Genomic DNA, 15,303 nt, shown 5'->3' with positions numbered 1-15,303 from the left:
GATTCTCTCCTCGTGATCCCCCTGCGTGACCATGGCCAAGGAGATGGTGTCCTCCATGATTAGCCCGGACCCTAATGGTCGACTATCCAGAGCGTGTACCGGGAAGGGTCTAACTACAGGAAAAGTGGGAATCCCTAAACTAATGGCTAACGCTCTGTCAATAAAATTTCCAGCTGCGCCTGAATCGACGAGCGCCTTATGCTGGGAATGTGGGGAAAACTCAGGGAAACAAACACGTACAAACATTTGGTCAACAGAGGACTCTGGATGAGTGTGGTGCAAACTCACCTGAGGTGACGCCAGAGTGCCCTGCCTGTTACCTCGACTCCCAGAGGAACCGACACGGCACCGACCGGCAGTGTGTCCTCTGCAGCCACAGATGGTGCACGTGATGGCTCCACCTCCAGTCTCCCTATGCACAGCCCCTCCCAACTCCATGGGCACCGGAGTGGGGGTGCTAGAGGATGGCACCGACAGAGCCCCCTCTGGACGTCCGCGGGTGACCAGCAGGTTATCCAACCGGATGGACAAATCCACCAGTTGGTCGAAAGAGATGGTAGCATGCCTGCAGGCCAACTCTCATCGGACGTCCTCTCGCAGGCTACACCGATATTGGTCGATGAGGGCCCTGTCGCTCCAGCCTGCTCCGGAGGCCAAGGTCCAGAATTCCAGGGCGAATTCCTGAGCGCTCCTCGTCCCCTGCCTCAAAAGGAAGGGCCATTCCCCCGCCACTCTCCCTTCGGGCAGATGGTCGAAAACGGCCCGGAAGCAACGGGTGAACTCCTCGAAGTGGTCCAACGCCGCGTCATCTTCTCCCCATATGGCGTTTACTCACTCCAGAGCTCTCCCTGAGAGGCATGAGACGAGGGCTGACAATCTCTCCCTTTCCGAGGGAGCTGGGTGTACAGTGGCCAGGTAAAGGTCCAGTTGTAATAAGAATCCCTGGCACTGTGTGGCTGTCCCATCATACTCCCTGGGATGGGAGAGATGTATCCCACTAGGACTGGCTCCAGATAGGACGGGTACTGGTCGAGGCACTGGAGAGACTGCCTGTCTCTCCCAGTGGTCCATATTCTGGACAACGCGATCGATCATGGTACCAAGATGATGTATCATAGCCGAATGTTCCTGGACGTGCTCCTCGACTCCTTTAACCGGGGTACCTGCTCCTGCTGACTCCATAGTCGGTGGGTAATTCTGTCAAGGGGTGTACTAGAGGCAAGGTCAGGTGCAGGAGAGCAGAGTAGTGTTAACAGGCACACTTTTATTTTTGTTCCAAAAACGAGAACACTACATATATCAAACGCGCTCAAAACACGGAACATAACAAAAGTCAAGCGCGTAATAAAACACCACATAACAATTACACACAAAGACATGATGGGAATCAGAGGGTTAAATACATGTAGATAAATTGGGGACTGAAAACCAGGTGTGTATGGAACAATACAAAACAAATGGATATATGAAAAATGGAGCGGCAATGGCTAGAAAGCCGGTGACGTCGATCGCCTAACACCGCCCGAACAAGGAGAGGCGCCGACTTTGGCAGAAGTCGTGCCGGCGCACCAGCTGTTGTTGACAAATAGACACACACACCCACCCCTCGTCTTACCAGACGTAGTTTCTCTGTCCTGCCATTACATGGAAAATCCAGCCAGCTCTATATTATCTGTGTCATCGCTCAGCCACGACTCGGTGAAACATAACATATTACAGTTTTTAATATCCCGTTGGTAGGATAGTCTTGATCGTATATCATCCATTTTGTTTTCCAATTATTGCAGATTGTCCAAAAGAACGGATGGTATTGGAGGTTTACTCACTCGCCTACCAATTCTCAGAAGGCAACCCGACCTCCGTCCCCTTTTTCTCCATCTTTTCTTCACGCAAATGACGGGGATTTGGGCCTGTTCCCGAGAAAGCAGTATATCCTTCGCTTCGGACTTCCAGTTCGAGGTGAGTAATCACTGTTCTCATGTCCAGAAGTTATTTTCGGTCATAAGAGACGGTAGCAGCAACATTATGTACAAAATAAGTTCAAATACAAAGCAAAAAAAACTAACAAAATAGCACAGTTGATTAGGAGCCAGTAAAACGGCAGCCATCCCCTCCGGCGCCATTATAGATGGAGTGCAATGGAGGAAGCAGAATGTTCTGTTTCCTCTTTTCATAACTGTTTGAATGGCTATTTCTACCCTGTAAGCACCTGCAATTTACCACAGATCAGATCAATTACACAGTAAATGAGAATCACCTGCCTCCAACCAAATTAATTCTGAATAATTTAGTACAGGGCAGTTTAGATTAGTTATTTCTTGGTTCTGTGCAGTTGTAAATCAAACAAATACACAAGAGAGCACCAAAGGTGTTGTCCATTTCAACACATTTTAGAAGAAATAGTGAAATATTTTCTAAATGTGCAAGTGCCAATATATTAGATGGCAATTGTAATTTCAAAATGACACAGATAATGATTCTCCCTCCCTCATACATTGACTTTATTTCAATAGAGAAATAGATAGACCTCTAAATATTTGAACAAATATTTTATTTAAACCAAACCTATTCAAAGCTGTTTCCTATTCAAATCCAGGCCACTGCTAAAGCTATGTTCCACATTTACATACTTTTGCAGATACTCTTATCCAGAGCGACTTACACTAGTGAGTGGATACATTTTCATATTTGTTTATACTGGTTCCCCGTGAGAATCGTACCCACATCCTTGGCGTTGCAAGTGCCATGATCTACCAACAGAGCCACACGGGACCAAATGTCCACCACTCTCACTCATTAGTTAGAATCCTCCCAGTAACCCACTGGCATTTCTATCCCTGTCCACTGGGTACATCTTCTTCATCTCCTATGTCTAATGGCAATAAAGCATGTCCACACTGCCACTGATCTGTCAGTCCCACATACCCGGCTCATCCCAACAGGAGGTCATTCATATACCAGGTCTCACCAATACCCAGATGGCACCTGATGGCTCTAGTGCCAGTGTCACATCCATCTTCCTTCAAAGAGAACGGTGGAGTGCCAGGCATTCTCCACGTGTGGCCTATAAGCCTGGTATTAGCTTGGTACACTTGTAGCTGCAAAAGGTCATCTCTATCTTCAGCGTCTGTATAATCTTGTTGAGGTTGATGGTGGGTGCGTAAGATTTGTAAGAGTATTTTACTAATAGGACAGTGTGTTAATTAAACGTGTACATGTCCACATACTGTATCGCTATATTTATATGATTTCACGTCATGCTGATATAATACGCATACAGGATGATAGATTGAGCTTAGTTGCTTTGCTTAAGTCCATACCTCTGTTTTCCTAAGAGTGCTTTCTAACAAATGTGAGATTTCAAGTTACATAAGCATTGAGAATTGAGTCAACATGAATTACAGTAAAATATACAGTATGAAGAAACTAAAAACTACCAGCTGCAAAAATCCAAACCAGAACTACAGTATTTCTTGACAGTCTTGATATTTCTTGATATTTCTTGACATAAACTTTATGAGAGTGCTCTGTCGTGCAGTAAATCTGTGGTCAAGCTGAGTGACATTGTCTTATCAGGTCAGCCTAAACCGGATAAACCCAAACTAAACACTACCGCCCAGTTGTTTGGAATCCCAACACAGGCCCTCGTGTTTGAGGGGGAAGGTCTAGGGGCATTGTTTAAACGTGCAGAGTTCATAACTAACTACAACAAAAATGTTGACAAAATGAGCGAGGCTCCCTTGTGGAAACAAAATTATAGTGATGCTAAATCATGAAACCTCAACAATATTATTTAGGAAAAGAGAAGGGGTGAGGATGGGCGAGAAGACTGGTTAAATCTGAGACACCACTGATCAGTGAATCTGTGAGAAGTCTCTTCTTTTCTCAACATGCTCTTGGGTAGAGCTTTGATATCTGTCTGAGTAGCACTGAAAGTGGACAGCCCTGCAGGGGTTTTCTGTACATTACGCACATCTATAGAATTATTTAACAAATGTATTCTTTTACAAATGATTTCTCAACATATCAACTTCTAATCAATGATGACCCATACTCAATCATCATGATTTCATATTAACATTTTCCACTGTAAAATTCATGATAAACATTCCACAATACTGAATATTCCTTCTATCCATATAGCCTTTTGATCAGACTAAGACAGTGATGATGAGGCACAGCACACGCCCCAAAGCCAAACCATTTGCTTTCCCCATGCGCCTAGATGATGCAGCTGGATTACCATAGCTGAAGTAAATGGGATTTTGTTTTATCCCCAAATTAGCATGGAAATGAAGTGGAATTTGGGATATAAATGAAAATGTGGGCGAGTTGGTTGGAGCGACAATAGAGAGTTTACACAAAACCAGGGCTGTGGAGCGACAGAGACAGCAACAAGGCTCCTCTATGTCTCCTCATCTGAACCATCCCGCTCTAAAAAAAAAAGAACTTCTCCCAGTCCCAGCTCTTCTCTATGGGCTCCTGATGTGTGCTGTTGGCTTGTTGAGAAAACTGGAGAGGGCCAGTCTAAACCTTGAATAAAGGGGGGTTTGCTTTGTCTCTTATCTGGAACCTCAGCTGGGCCAGTGCAGCTGCATGGGGACTTTCAGCCGGCATCTGAAAAACCCCCCATAAACGAGGAGATGATTGTATTCACCTGATTGATCTTTCATAGGGCAGTGCAGGCTATACAGGCTGGCTTTGGTGGGGCATGGATGGTGGGGTACAACAAGCAAGTCAGTGTCTGTGGCAGGAGACTGAGACTGCAGGTGCTGAGCATGCTTGGGTTGGCGCACTAGACCTCCTCAGATGCCAATGGTGCCAATGGTGACATTTCCTGCCTGTGACTATACACAGCAACGAAGCCATGTCCTGGGGGAATTAATAATAGGCCACCGGCGGGTACAGAGCACACACACACACTCAGACCGTATACACACATAGATAGAGAACACACACACAGATAGACAATACACACACTGATGAATGCACACACACACACACACACACACACAGCCGTTAAAGCTCATCTGTTGTTGTGGGGGAGGCAGGCTGAGCTAAGCCTGTCTGGGGTCTGTGTGAACTGCAGTGCCAGGCATTCCACAGGGTTGGCGGTGGGAAATCAATTTATGTGTTGCGGTCTAAGCCAGCAGCCAGTGACAATCCCATGCACCAGGCCCGAGCCAGGATACATAAATCAGCTCATGACTTACAAGCGTTCATATCAGAGAAAATGCACCGCAAGTGACTCTCACTCCCTTCACTATTTGGGGCAAATCTGTTCACTATTCAGGTGTAGTCATAACAGGGCAAGTGCCTGACTGACAGGCAGCGGCAGACACTGACAGAAACAGAACAACACAACTCTCAAGGATGAGGGTTCAGAACCCTGATTTGAATTTGTGTAGTGTCGACACCTATTAAATCTGACCTCTTGGCCTTAATAAACATAATTGGCTCTGGTTTATGCTTGAGTTATTTTCAGGTGAGCATTGTTTGCTGTTCAGGAGGATGGAGGAAGTCCGGAAATGAATGGAGACGCCATTGGCCCAGAGGAGTCAGGACATAAGGGCAAGGCAGCCTGGCACAAAAAGGATGTGCGATAAGTCCATGCCCAAATGTGTAGAGTGTATTTTTAGTAGCTATTTCACTGGAAACGTTTGTTTAGCGCACACACACACAGAAAGACACACACGCGCACGCATACACACACATACACTCCCTCTCTCACGCACACACACACTCGCCCTGCACCTCTTTTCACACGGCAACTGTTTGGACTGGGAATCATCTTCCAGTTGACATGGCATGTGAGAGCAAGCTGCTCTTCCTCGAACGCCCGTCCCTATTGCAAACAGCCAGGGCTGCCTGTCTTGTCTGGCCTCTGCCCTCTGCCTGAGAGAGTATGTCCTGTTTGTTTTAATGGCCCAGAGATGCCCCCTCTATGGATGAGAAACATGGATGTCATGCACGGGTCAATGAAATGAATGGACACCCTCATGGGCATTCATGTATTATATTACAGTGTTTAAGAATCACTTTGGCACTCATTTCAGAACCTTGTGGTCCTTTTTCAAAACTGTAGACACAAAACACAAAACGGTCATCACTTGTAAACACAGGCTGTCCAATGTTCAAAACATTGCATTGTGCTTTCATATCGTTAAAGAAACCTTGCACTTGCAGAATCCTTGGATCAAATAACTCATTTATCATGAAATACCATAGGAACATTCATTTAGATCACCCACACACAAGATCGTACAATCATTAAATATTGTATGTGATACATGTTTCATTATGCTATTACACGTAAATACATCACTGTAAAAGGACTAGTAGAGAGAATACTACAGACACAGTGGAATCATTGAACAAAATATGACATTTATTGATGAAATACAATAAGATCCCAACATGAATCAAAGCAAAAATAATTAGCTACAAAAAAAGAAAAAACAGAGGTCAACTGCAGTGTTCCTCAACTGGCTTACTGTAAAAAGCGAAACAAAAGATTGATTACTGTACTTCTATATTTCCATCAACCCTGTCTTGTTGATTTGGCCACAGGTTCTCATCCACATCACAAGGGATGTTTTCATTAGCCAAAAATCTTGGGAAGAATCTTTGGGCGAATCCAGGCCTGGCACTGGTCTGCCGTGATGTCATTGCATGCGTCATCCATGGCCTGGAGAAGGGTGGCTTGTTTGTGAGGGTGCCTACCTTCCACCTCCATGTGGAGAAAAATTCCTCAATCGGGTTAAGGAAAGTAGAGTATGGGGGTAAGTACAGGGTGGTAAATTGTGGATGGGCCTGAAACCAGGCTTGCACCATTTGAGCATGGTGGAACCTGACATTATCCCACACAATGACATAGGTCATGCCATCAACTCTACCAACCTGATTTAGCTCATCAAGGACGGTTACTATCGAACAGCAAATCATGTGGCTGCCTGCAACTCAATATATAGAGTATATAGATTAGAGAGCTTTAGATGTTGTTCGACCAAACATTAGAACGGCAAGATGCGCAATCTAAGCAACTTTGACCGTGGTATGATTGTTGATGCCACACATGGTGATTCCAGCATCTCAGAAACAGCTGCCTTCCTGGGATAGTTACGCAGTACAGTCTCTAGAGTTTACAGAAAATGGTGCGATAAACAAAACACATTCAGTGAGCGGCAGTTCTGTGGGCAAAACCACCTTGTTAATGAGAGAGGTCAGAAGAGAATGTCCAGACTCATTCAAGCTAACAGAAAGGCCACAAACGCTCAAATAACAGCTGTTTTAAAACAGTGGTGTGCAGAAGGGCATCTCTTAACGTACAACACCGTGAATAATTCAGGCTGTTGTGGAGGCAAAAGGGGGTCCTACCCTGTACTAGATAGGTGTACCTAAAAAAGTGGCCGGTGAGTGTACAGTAATGTCAAATCTGAAAACATGGTCGGGAAAAGTGGTACATGGGACCATAAAAACTGTTTCTGATAGAGAATGATGATGAAATATTACATCCATAGATAATGAAGTCCACGGTCATTGGTGTCAATGGATCTCGTTATCCTGAAACTTTCATGATCTAAACATGGAATATTGTTTGTCAGTTTCCATAAATCTATGCATTAAGAGTAACGCAACAGTTACTTATCATTTTTAGCAGTTGGATCAATTGATAGTTAGATCATTGTAATGAAATGAATAGACAGTCATTTCAGATGTAGTGTGTGAATTGCATTTTGAAATGGTAGTACTTTGATGTTAAGTTGTGTCATTTTGAACAGGTGATTTTAGTTCAATGAACAAATGATCTTAGCTTTATGTGTATTGTATCCAAGCAATTGGAAAAAGTGTTAGAGTTTTGAAAAATGTGCATTTTGATCATTGGTTGTGAGTTTTGTGTCTAGAGTTTTGAAAAAGGACATCAACGTTCCAAAATTAGTGCCAAAGTGATTGTAAAAAGCTGTAAGCATTCTAAATGTAGCGTTATAAATGTGTCACAATTTGGGGGAATGAAGATTAAAGAATGAAAACTACATGGTTTATAAATCGTAAATGTTTAGTGTCAATTTAGGAATTATGAACATAGAATTCAGCGATATTATGGTTATTGTTACACAGTAACATAATACAATACTCTTTGAGATATGATCAAGGACAAGAGGATGTATATGGGGGTGGGGGGTGGGGTATTGGCAGAGATCTCTTGAGTAGCACAAATGGTTTAGTTCTGGCATGGTCTGGTCTGGCATGGCTCGACTCTGGTATGGGAACTCATTAGATTCCCAGTGGGGATAATGGTATGTCCCGCCATGGAGCCACCGACTTGACCCAGGGCAAGCTGTCTCATAGACACAATAAAAACACGTAGCCTGGCATTGCTCAAATGAATAAAATATTTGGTTGAAAATAAGAATGATTTTCAATAAAATGAGCGGTAAAAATAACAGTTGTACAAGCACATCATTTCAGGACATAATCCAAATCAAATCCAACTTTATTCGTCACATGTGCCGAATACAACCTTACTTATCAATGTTCTATATCTCAATATGAGTGAGCATTTTATAAAATACTGGTGTGGTTGTGTTCTATTTTGTATTAAAAACAGCATCCCTTCTACAGAACGCTTCAAAGAGCCTCCTTTCGCTCTCTGTGGACTCTTCTTAACCCTGCTGACACACATTGAGGTTTGCCTCAGACAAGCATACATGGCTATTAGTAAATGTTTTGGAAATGAGATAGACTATATGAGTACTTTTAAGATAATGAAACATCTCCATTAGTTTCAGAAATTAACTACCACTATAAGCCACAGAAAGCTTTTTTTATACCATTTTCCCCCCCTTTTATTTTCATTTTAGAGTGCATGTGGTAGAATTGAATTGAATAGAGTATTTGTTTTAAATTGCGTCATAAAACATAATAACACGATAGTGACATGTTCCTTCCAACTCGGTATGATATTTGTTTAAACGCAACCTGTGATGTTCCGTGGCATTTTTATCAAAAGGTGTTCCAAATAGCTGACCTCTGACTCAGTCATTGAGCAAAGTAATTTCTAGTTGTACATCACATACTGTAAAACGTGTTATGTAGCCTAGTCAATAAAAGTGAGGAGAAGAAGTGTAAGAAGGTAAACAAATTAACTTATTTGACAGTGTCTGGGCAGGAGGGACATTCAAGCTAGGGCAGGTTTTTATGAATGGAAGTTTTTTCCCAACTTTACCTCTCTCTCTTTTTGTGAATGAAAAACAACAGGACATTCTAGTATAAAGGCTCTCTGAGTCCCAAGCTCTGATTGGCTGCCACTCCTCTAACTCCACCCATGGTTGCTAGGGACATGGACAGCCTCATAGCCGATTGGTTCAAAGAGGGAACCTAGTTTTCATTCATAAATCAGGTCATTCATTAGGACAAAAGTAGAAATTCAACCCCTTGAAAGAGGAAATCAACCAATCACCCAAGTCATTTGGCCAGAGCAAGCGTCTGAAATCAAGTCTATGTAGTCCAAATCAACACTCAAGTCTGGAAAATAATTGACAACACCCTTGATTTTTGGGGCATTTCCGACCCAAGCTGATAACACACGGATCAAGCTTCTAGTTTGATTATAGAGCAATAGTTATTTAGTTACCCTGTAGCCTGTAAAGTCGAGACGCGACATTTGTTTTTTATTCTTCACATTATCCACAGTTCCATTTCCTCTCGCGTCGTTTGTGTAAATATAAAGTATAAGCTACTTTTTTTGTTGTAAGAAAAGCCTATTTTTTGTAAGTGCATGGTCCTATAAAAATCAAATTTATTGGTTTTGCCTGTCGATTTTACAAATGAAAATTCAACATTATTAGGTAACACTTTATTTGGATAGTCCATCTGTAGATGCTCTACAGACTATCAGTAACATTTCAACTAAATATCTACTAACCCTAACCCTAGCTCTGAACATAACCTTAACCTTTATACTAACCCTTATTCCAAACCTAACCCTAACCGTAACCTTAGCAAGCAGTTGCTTGTCAACTGATAGGTTGTTGATAGTATGATCCAGACTATCCAAATAAAGTGTGACCCATTATTTCCATAAATCCTGTATAAGCCATTTATGAACAACAAATAACATTTTATAACTCTAAGAGCAAAGAAGAGGCACATTGTATAGGCTTACTTGTTGAGAGAATTTTGTGCGGTATCTGAAGACTGTGCGAGATCTATCACGAACCAGCAGTAAAGGGTTTTTGTCTAGAAGGGATACAGCTTTGTAAAAAACTGTATTTTCGTAGCAGGTTTAGGAGAATTTACCCAGCATGTCAGGATAATTGGGTTAAGGTTATGAAAAGGCTAGCTAAAATGTTAACACTTTCGATGGCAATTTGACAAAGTTGTATTACATCTAGAGATGGCCGTTGTAAAGGGGGCAGCAGCTCCCTGAGTAAAAGCTCGCCATCGCTTCCCTCTGCATTTTATGTGAATGGAGCTCATTATGTATGCAGCTTTCTCGCAGCTTTCTCGCAGCTCCATTCACAACTATCGCCCCTCTTGTCCCTCTTCCCTCTCTCCCTGCAGGCTGCGTGGATCTCATTCAACTCAGCCTAAATGACCACAAACGGTTAACGGATGAATTATAAAATGGATGGATATTTGGATCAGCAAGTGCCTTACACTTTAGCAAATGTACGTATGGATAAAGTAATGTATTTGTAAATGCTGTGCTCAGTTTTTAGGACTTGGCTACCGGGCTTTCTCTCTGATCGCCCTTTGCATGAGATTTGGCTGAAGCAATTGTGTGCGCGAAGAAAACTGTTTTCATTCGCTTCTAAACTATCAAAAGTTCTGCATAATTGTTTTACTACATACACTAAATGAAAGCTTTTATTTTACACTGTTCATTAACACATTGCTTGTCTCTAGACCGGACATGTTAACAGTGTCCCCTAGCAAATGGGTTAACAATTTGAGAGGGCAAATGGAACTGTCGAGCGCGTTTGTGTTGCAACACTGTTGCAGTTTACGGTGACAAGATGCGTTGGTATTCTGTTGTGGTTGTATTGGGTTGATAATAGGTTATATGAGAGTAATTCTCAATGGTATTTGAAGGGACAATATTTGTTCAGTCTGGAATGAAAACAAAAAAAGAAAAACCCCAAAAGTTACAACTCTATAATAGTAATTAGGATACAACTACTAATAAAAAGTAGAATTATATCCTTTTAATATCCTTTAGATAACGTAATATGTGATTATTTTAGTATTGATTGCCATATTGACTAATTACCTAAACCAATTAGTGACCGTGGGAATGTTCTAGGTAGCTACTTGTCATGTAGGCTACATGTCATGTTTGTGTGTATTTCCCACTTCTGTAATATTTCTGATGCTTTGCAGAAGTCACAAGGACATGGGCCCCTAAATAGACTGTTGATGGCAGCAAAAAGGAAATACATGGACACGGAATTACCCCCTCAGGAATCTGAAGGTAAAGTTAGAGCTCCAACGGCGGCTCTCAATGTCCCCTTTAGGTGACACAAGTTTACCTCGTCAATGGTCTGCTTACCAAAGCATCATACAGATGTATGGCTCCTATTTATGGATTGATATAAACATGACTTAACTTGCCGAAAACTTGATCTAGCCGACATGACCAGACCATCTTGTGAGTGAATGCTCTTTGATCTTGTTGTTCTGTGGTAATCATGTCGTTTTCTTCTTCTTCTTCTTTCAGACCTCTTTCAGGATTTAAGCCAACTTCAGGAGACATGGCTCACAGAAGGTGAGACTACCTGCAGCATTTACTTAAATTCGTTTTTTTGTTGTTGGATTAATTGCTATGTTTCAGTGAGAGTGGCAATGATAAATCATATCGCAACAGAGACTAGGGAAAGGTCAACAATATTTGAATATGTTAGATAGTATGTTTAAATATGCGGGTGATCTGTTGAACATTAGTGATATTGATATCATGGAGGACCAACCTTGGTCAGACATATTAATATGGAAATGATCCAGTACAAAAGGAGTCTGTTGACATAGCTGTGAGTGTGTTTGATCTCAATTTCTCAGTTGATGACTGCTAGGTTGATGAGAACACATACCACCACGAACCAGTAATTAAATCCCTACAGACTTATTAATAAAGAGTGGGACTGAAAGAATGTACAGTATGATAATTAATTTGACTATTAGTCATGTGCAGGGGCACAACTTTGGTTTTAGAAGTGCGGGGGACGTTTTTTTGCGAGTTACATTTATTTTATTTTTTTCTAGTCGAATAAACACTCCAGTCGGATAACATGAGCACTGTTGCCTCGTTTTATATCACATGCCATTGCTAAAACTGGGGGAGACAAAAATGTAATTCCAGAATGTGGGGGGGACCTGTCCGCGATGAAATTTTCACCCCTGGTCATCTGTACCAAATATTTAGTTGACATCAGGAAAGGCCTATTTTAATTTACTGTGGTGGTATTCAAACTTTTTCAGCACAATGTTTTCGACCAGAATATTTGGGGACACCATTTGTGCACAGGAATTTCTCGCAACCCCACCCAAATCTAATTACACAAACTTAAAATCGGTACATTTCAATTTAATTGCATTTTCATCTCTTATAAAAATGAAAAGAAACCAATAAATACTCAATAAAATAATATTTTTTTGAAAAACGTTTTTATATTGTCCCATTCAATAATCTGTACTCTTAATTTTTTGTTCCCCAAAAAATTGAAATAAAATATTATTATTTACCCACTAGGGGTCGTAACCCCGACTTTGAATACCACAGCTTTAGTGAGTGTTAGACACACAGTATACAGGGTTGAGTAGCAAAACGTAGTTTCAGTAAAAATGTAGGCAAACGTAAAAACGTAGACAGTAAAACAAGGACCTTTTCACTTTAAGAGGTGAAGAAAGGCTCGGGGAGTTAAACATTATGTTGCAATACACATGGTCATTAGTGATATGTTACGACAGAAACATTTCCTTGGTGAACATAGACAGGACATGATAAGCTGTAAACATTCCCTATTTTGGCTGTGTTGGCATGTAGTGTCTTTGCGTGCCAATAATCCCAGCCAATGCAAACAAACAGCATGTTAGGCCCTTGTCACTAAAAGCACATAGCGATGAAATGGACCCAGGCAGGCATCATCAATTGTCAGCAGTGTGGAGTTTAAAGGTACAATATGACGTGCGCGCTCTAAAGAAGCAATTATATGTTAGGACAGGACAACAACACTAAGGAATGACTCACGCATGTTTGGTAAATCTGGGGCCCAGAAGTGTAAGGGCAATATGTAACACTTAAACAACCTCTAAACAAGAAATTAAACCTGCTACAAAATGCCTGCCATCTTGAACCAGCCAAATTGATATCCTGTGATTTGTAGCAGACCTGGGTCAAATATACATGTATGTCAAATGCTTTCAAATACTTGAGCTTCGGTTGATTTTATCTGCATAATGGAGCCAATAGAAAAGTCCCAAAAGTGTAAAGTCCAAGCTGAATCAAGTGCACCTCAAATCCTTTCAGACCCGAGACTGGTTTACAGTATACATAATGTACATAACAAAACAACCAGATAACTTATGTAACATTCTTTTGTTTGGCTCGAGAGGGTATCTTATTGCCTTGAATGAAAAGCAAAAAGCTCATCTCCATACGTACATGTACAGGAGTCTTGAATTGCCAGTGCTGTGTTCATTGTAAAAGAGTAGTGGGTACACTAGTGATTACATGGGAGGTGCTTCCAGACTGTTGTTGTGAGGAAAGGGGATTTCTAAAGTTATGCATTTTTTGCATGACTATCCCTAGACACAGCTTATCTGCTTATCTTGAAGTAACCATTTTTTTTTATGGTAGAGGACAGTTCACAGTAGCATCCTTAGTATTGACCATGAGTCACACAAGACCAAAATCTATAACCAGATCCTGTATTATCGACACAAACTACTTTAAGTAAGTTGTTGTGGATGCTTGAGTTGAGCTATACCTTTTTCACACTACTGAGCCGAGCTGTACTGTATTGGTCCGGTTACGCATCCACCATAATTGCTGGAACTGTGCTGGAAAGGCCAATGTGAAAAGAAAATACCCGAGCCAACACAGTACCATTCGAGTCGGCACGCTAGCGTGAAAAGGGTTCAAGTCATTGAAATGGGCCTCGACTCTTATGAAAAATGATTGTTTATGATGCCCAGCAAACAATGCTCTCATTGTATCTCGGCCTCCGGCACCTAATTCTCATGCAGTGTCAAACTGGCAAGTTCACACCACCACGCTCCACAGACAAAGACAGAGCCAGCACCAATAAAAGGGACAACAATGAGAACCATCCCAAAGTCTGATCCCTTTGATGGACATTCTATTTGTGGTTAGTCAACCATAAAGGTAACATCCATAGCAGAGCAGTAGATATGGCATTCTGTTGTACTGCATCAACAGATTGCCAAGAGGAGGACTCGCTGGGCCATAGAGAGAATGAAAAAGCCCGAGCTGCCTGGGTGGAAGTCAGTGGCGTAACTATCGGTGTGCTATTTAACCCTAAATAGTAGCTTGTTTTTGAGCTGTTCTGGCAGAACTCCTCTGTCCTGTTGCATTAATTAGAGGCCTATCATTGTGTCTGATTGTGGTTGCAAGGGATTCACCCGCATTGTAAAAACTCGCTAGCTGGAGGGAGTTTTCTGCTGGAGAGTGTGGAAGAAATAAAGGAGATGAGAGGGAGGGAGAGAGAGAGAGTTCAGGTTTTTGTCACATCTTGTCATTGGCGTTTATGACAGAGTTTTATGCTCCTCCCAGGATCTCCCATTGAGGAAAAAAAGTAATTCAAGGTGCCTGAAATAAATAAAAAAATGTAAAAAGGAAATTTGTCTTTGCTCATATAAACACATTTTCTGTCTTGTGCTGACTTGCATCTCAAAGCCTTTGACGAGGGTGTTCCTGGAAGCAAATCGGATACACACACGCGCTCACGCACACACACACACACACACACACACACTCTCCCTAAGCACAGGGTTGTGCTCTTGTCTACGAGCCAGTCGCACTGACGCTCAGATATCCTTAATGTTTTCTTTCTTCTCTTCCTTTTTCTTAGTTCGATCCAACGTATTCCATTTTAGACACGTTGAAACGGGTGGAAATTATTTATTGTTTGATCTGGTGGACTAAATATTGGCCTCTGCTCTTTCTCATAAAGCAGCTTTATCCTTCTCCTTAGGGCAAAAGTTAAAAGGGGTAATAGTATTACCGTATAGGAACAGGACGCAGCATTATATAAGAAATCAATGTCATTTATCTGAACATGCTCC

General features: G+C 41.8%; 1 protein-coding gene across 1 annotated transcript in view; it reads left to right on the top strand.

Moving 5' to 3' along the window:
- Positions 1-10,499: 10,499 nt before the first annotated feature.
- Positions 10,500-15,303, top strand: part of LOC139376421 (ETS translocation variant 4-like) — a 39,916-nt gene continuing 35,112 nt past the window's right edge. The window contains exons 1-3 of the mRNA XM_071118998.1: positions 10,500-10,671; positions 11,383-11,473; positions 11,720-11,767. Coding sequence (XP_070975099.1) covers positions 10,615-10,671; positions 11,383-11,473; positions 11,720-11,767 — 196 coding nt within the window. The 5' untranslated portion in view covers positions 10,500-10,614. The remainder of the gene's footprint in view (positions 10,672-11,382; positions 11,474-11,719; positions 11,768-15,303) is intronic.

The sequence above is a fragment of the Oncorhynchus clarkii genome, chromosome 20, assembly GCF_045791955.1.
Source record: "Oncorhynchus clarkii lewisi isolate Uvic-CL-2024 chromosome 20, UVic_Ocla_1.0, whole genome shotgun sequence".
Classification (NCBI taxonomy): domain Eukaryota; kingdom Metazoa; phylum Chordata; class Actinopteri; order Salmoniformes; family Salmonidae; genus Oncorhynchus; species Oncorhynchus clarkii.
The sequence above is the reverse complement of the archived record's forward strand: the minus strand, read 5'-3'. Positions and strand labels throughout refer to the sequence as shown.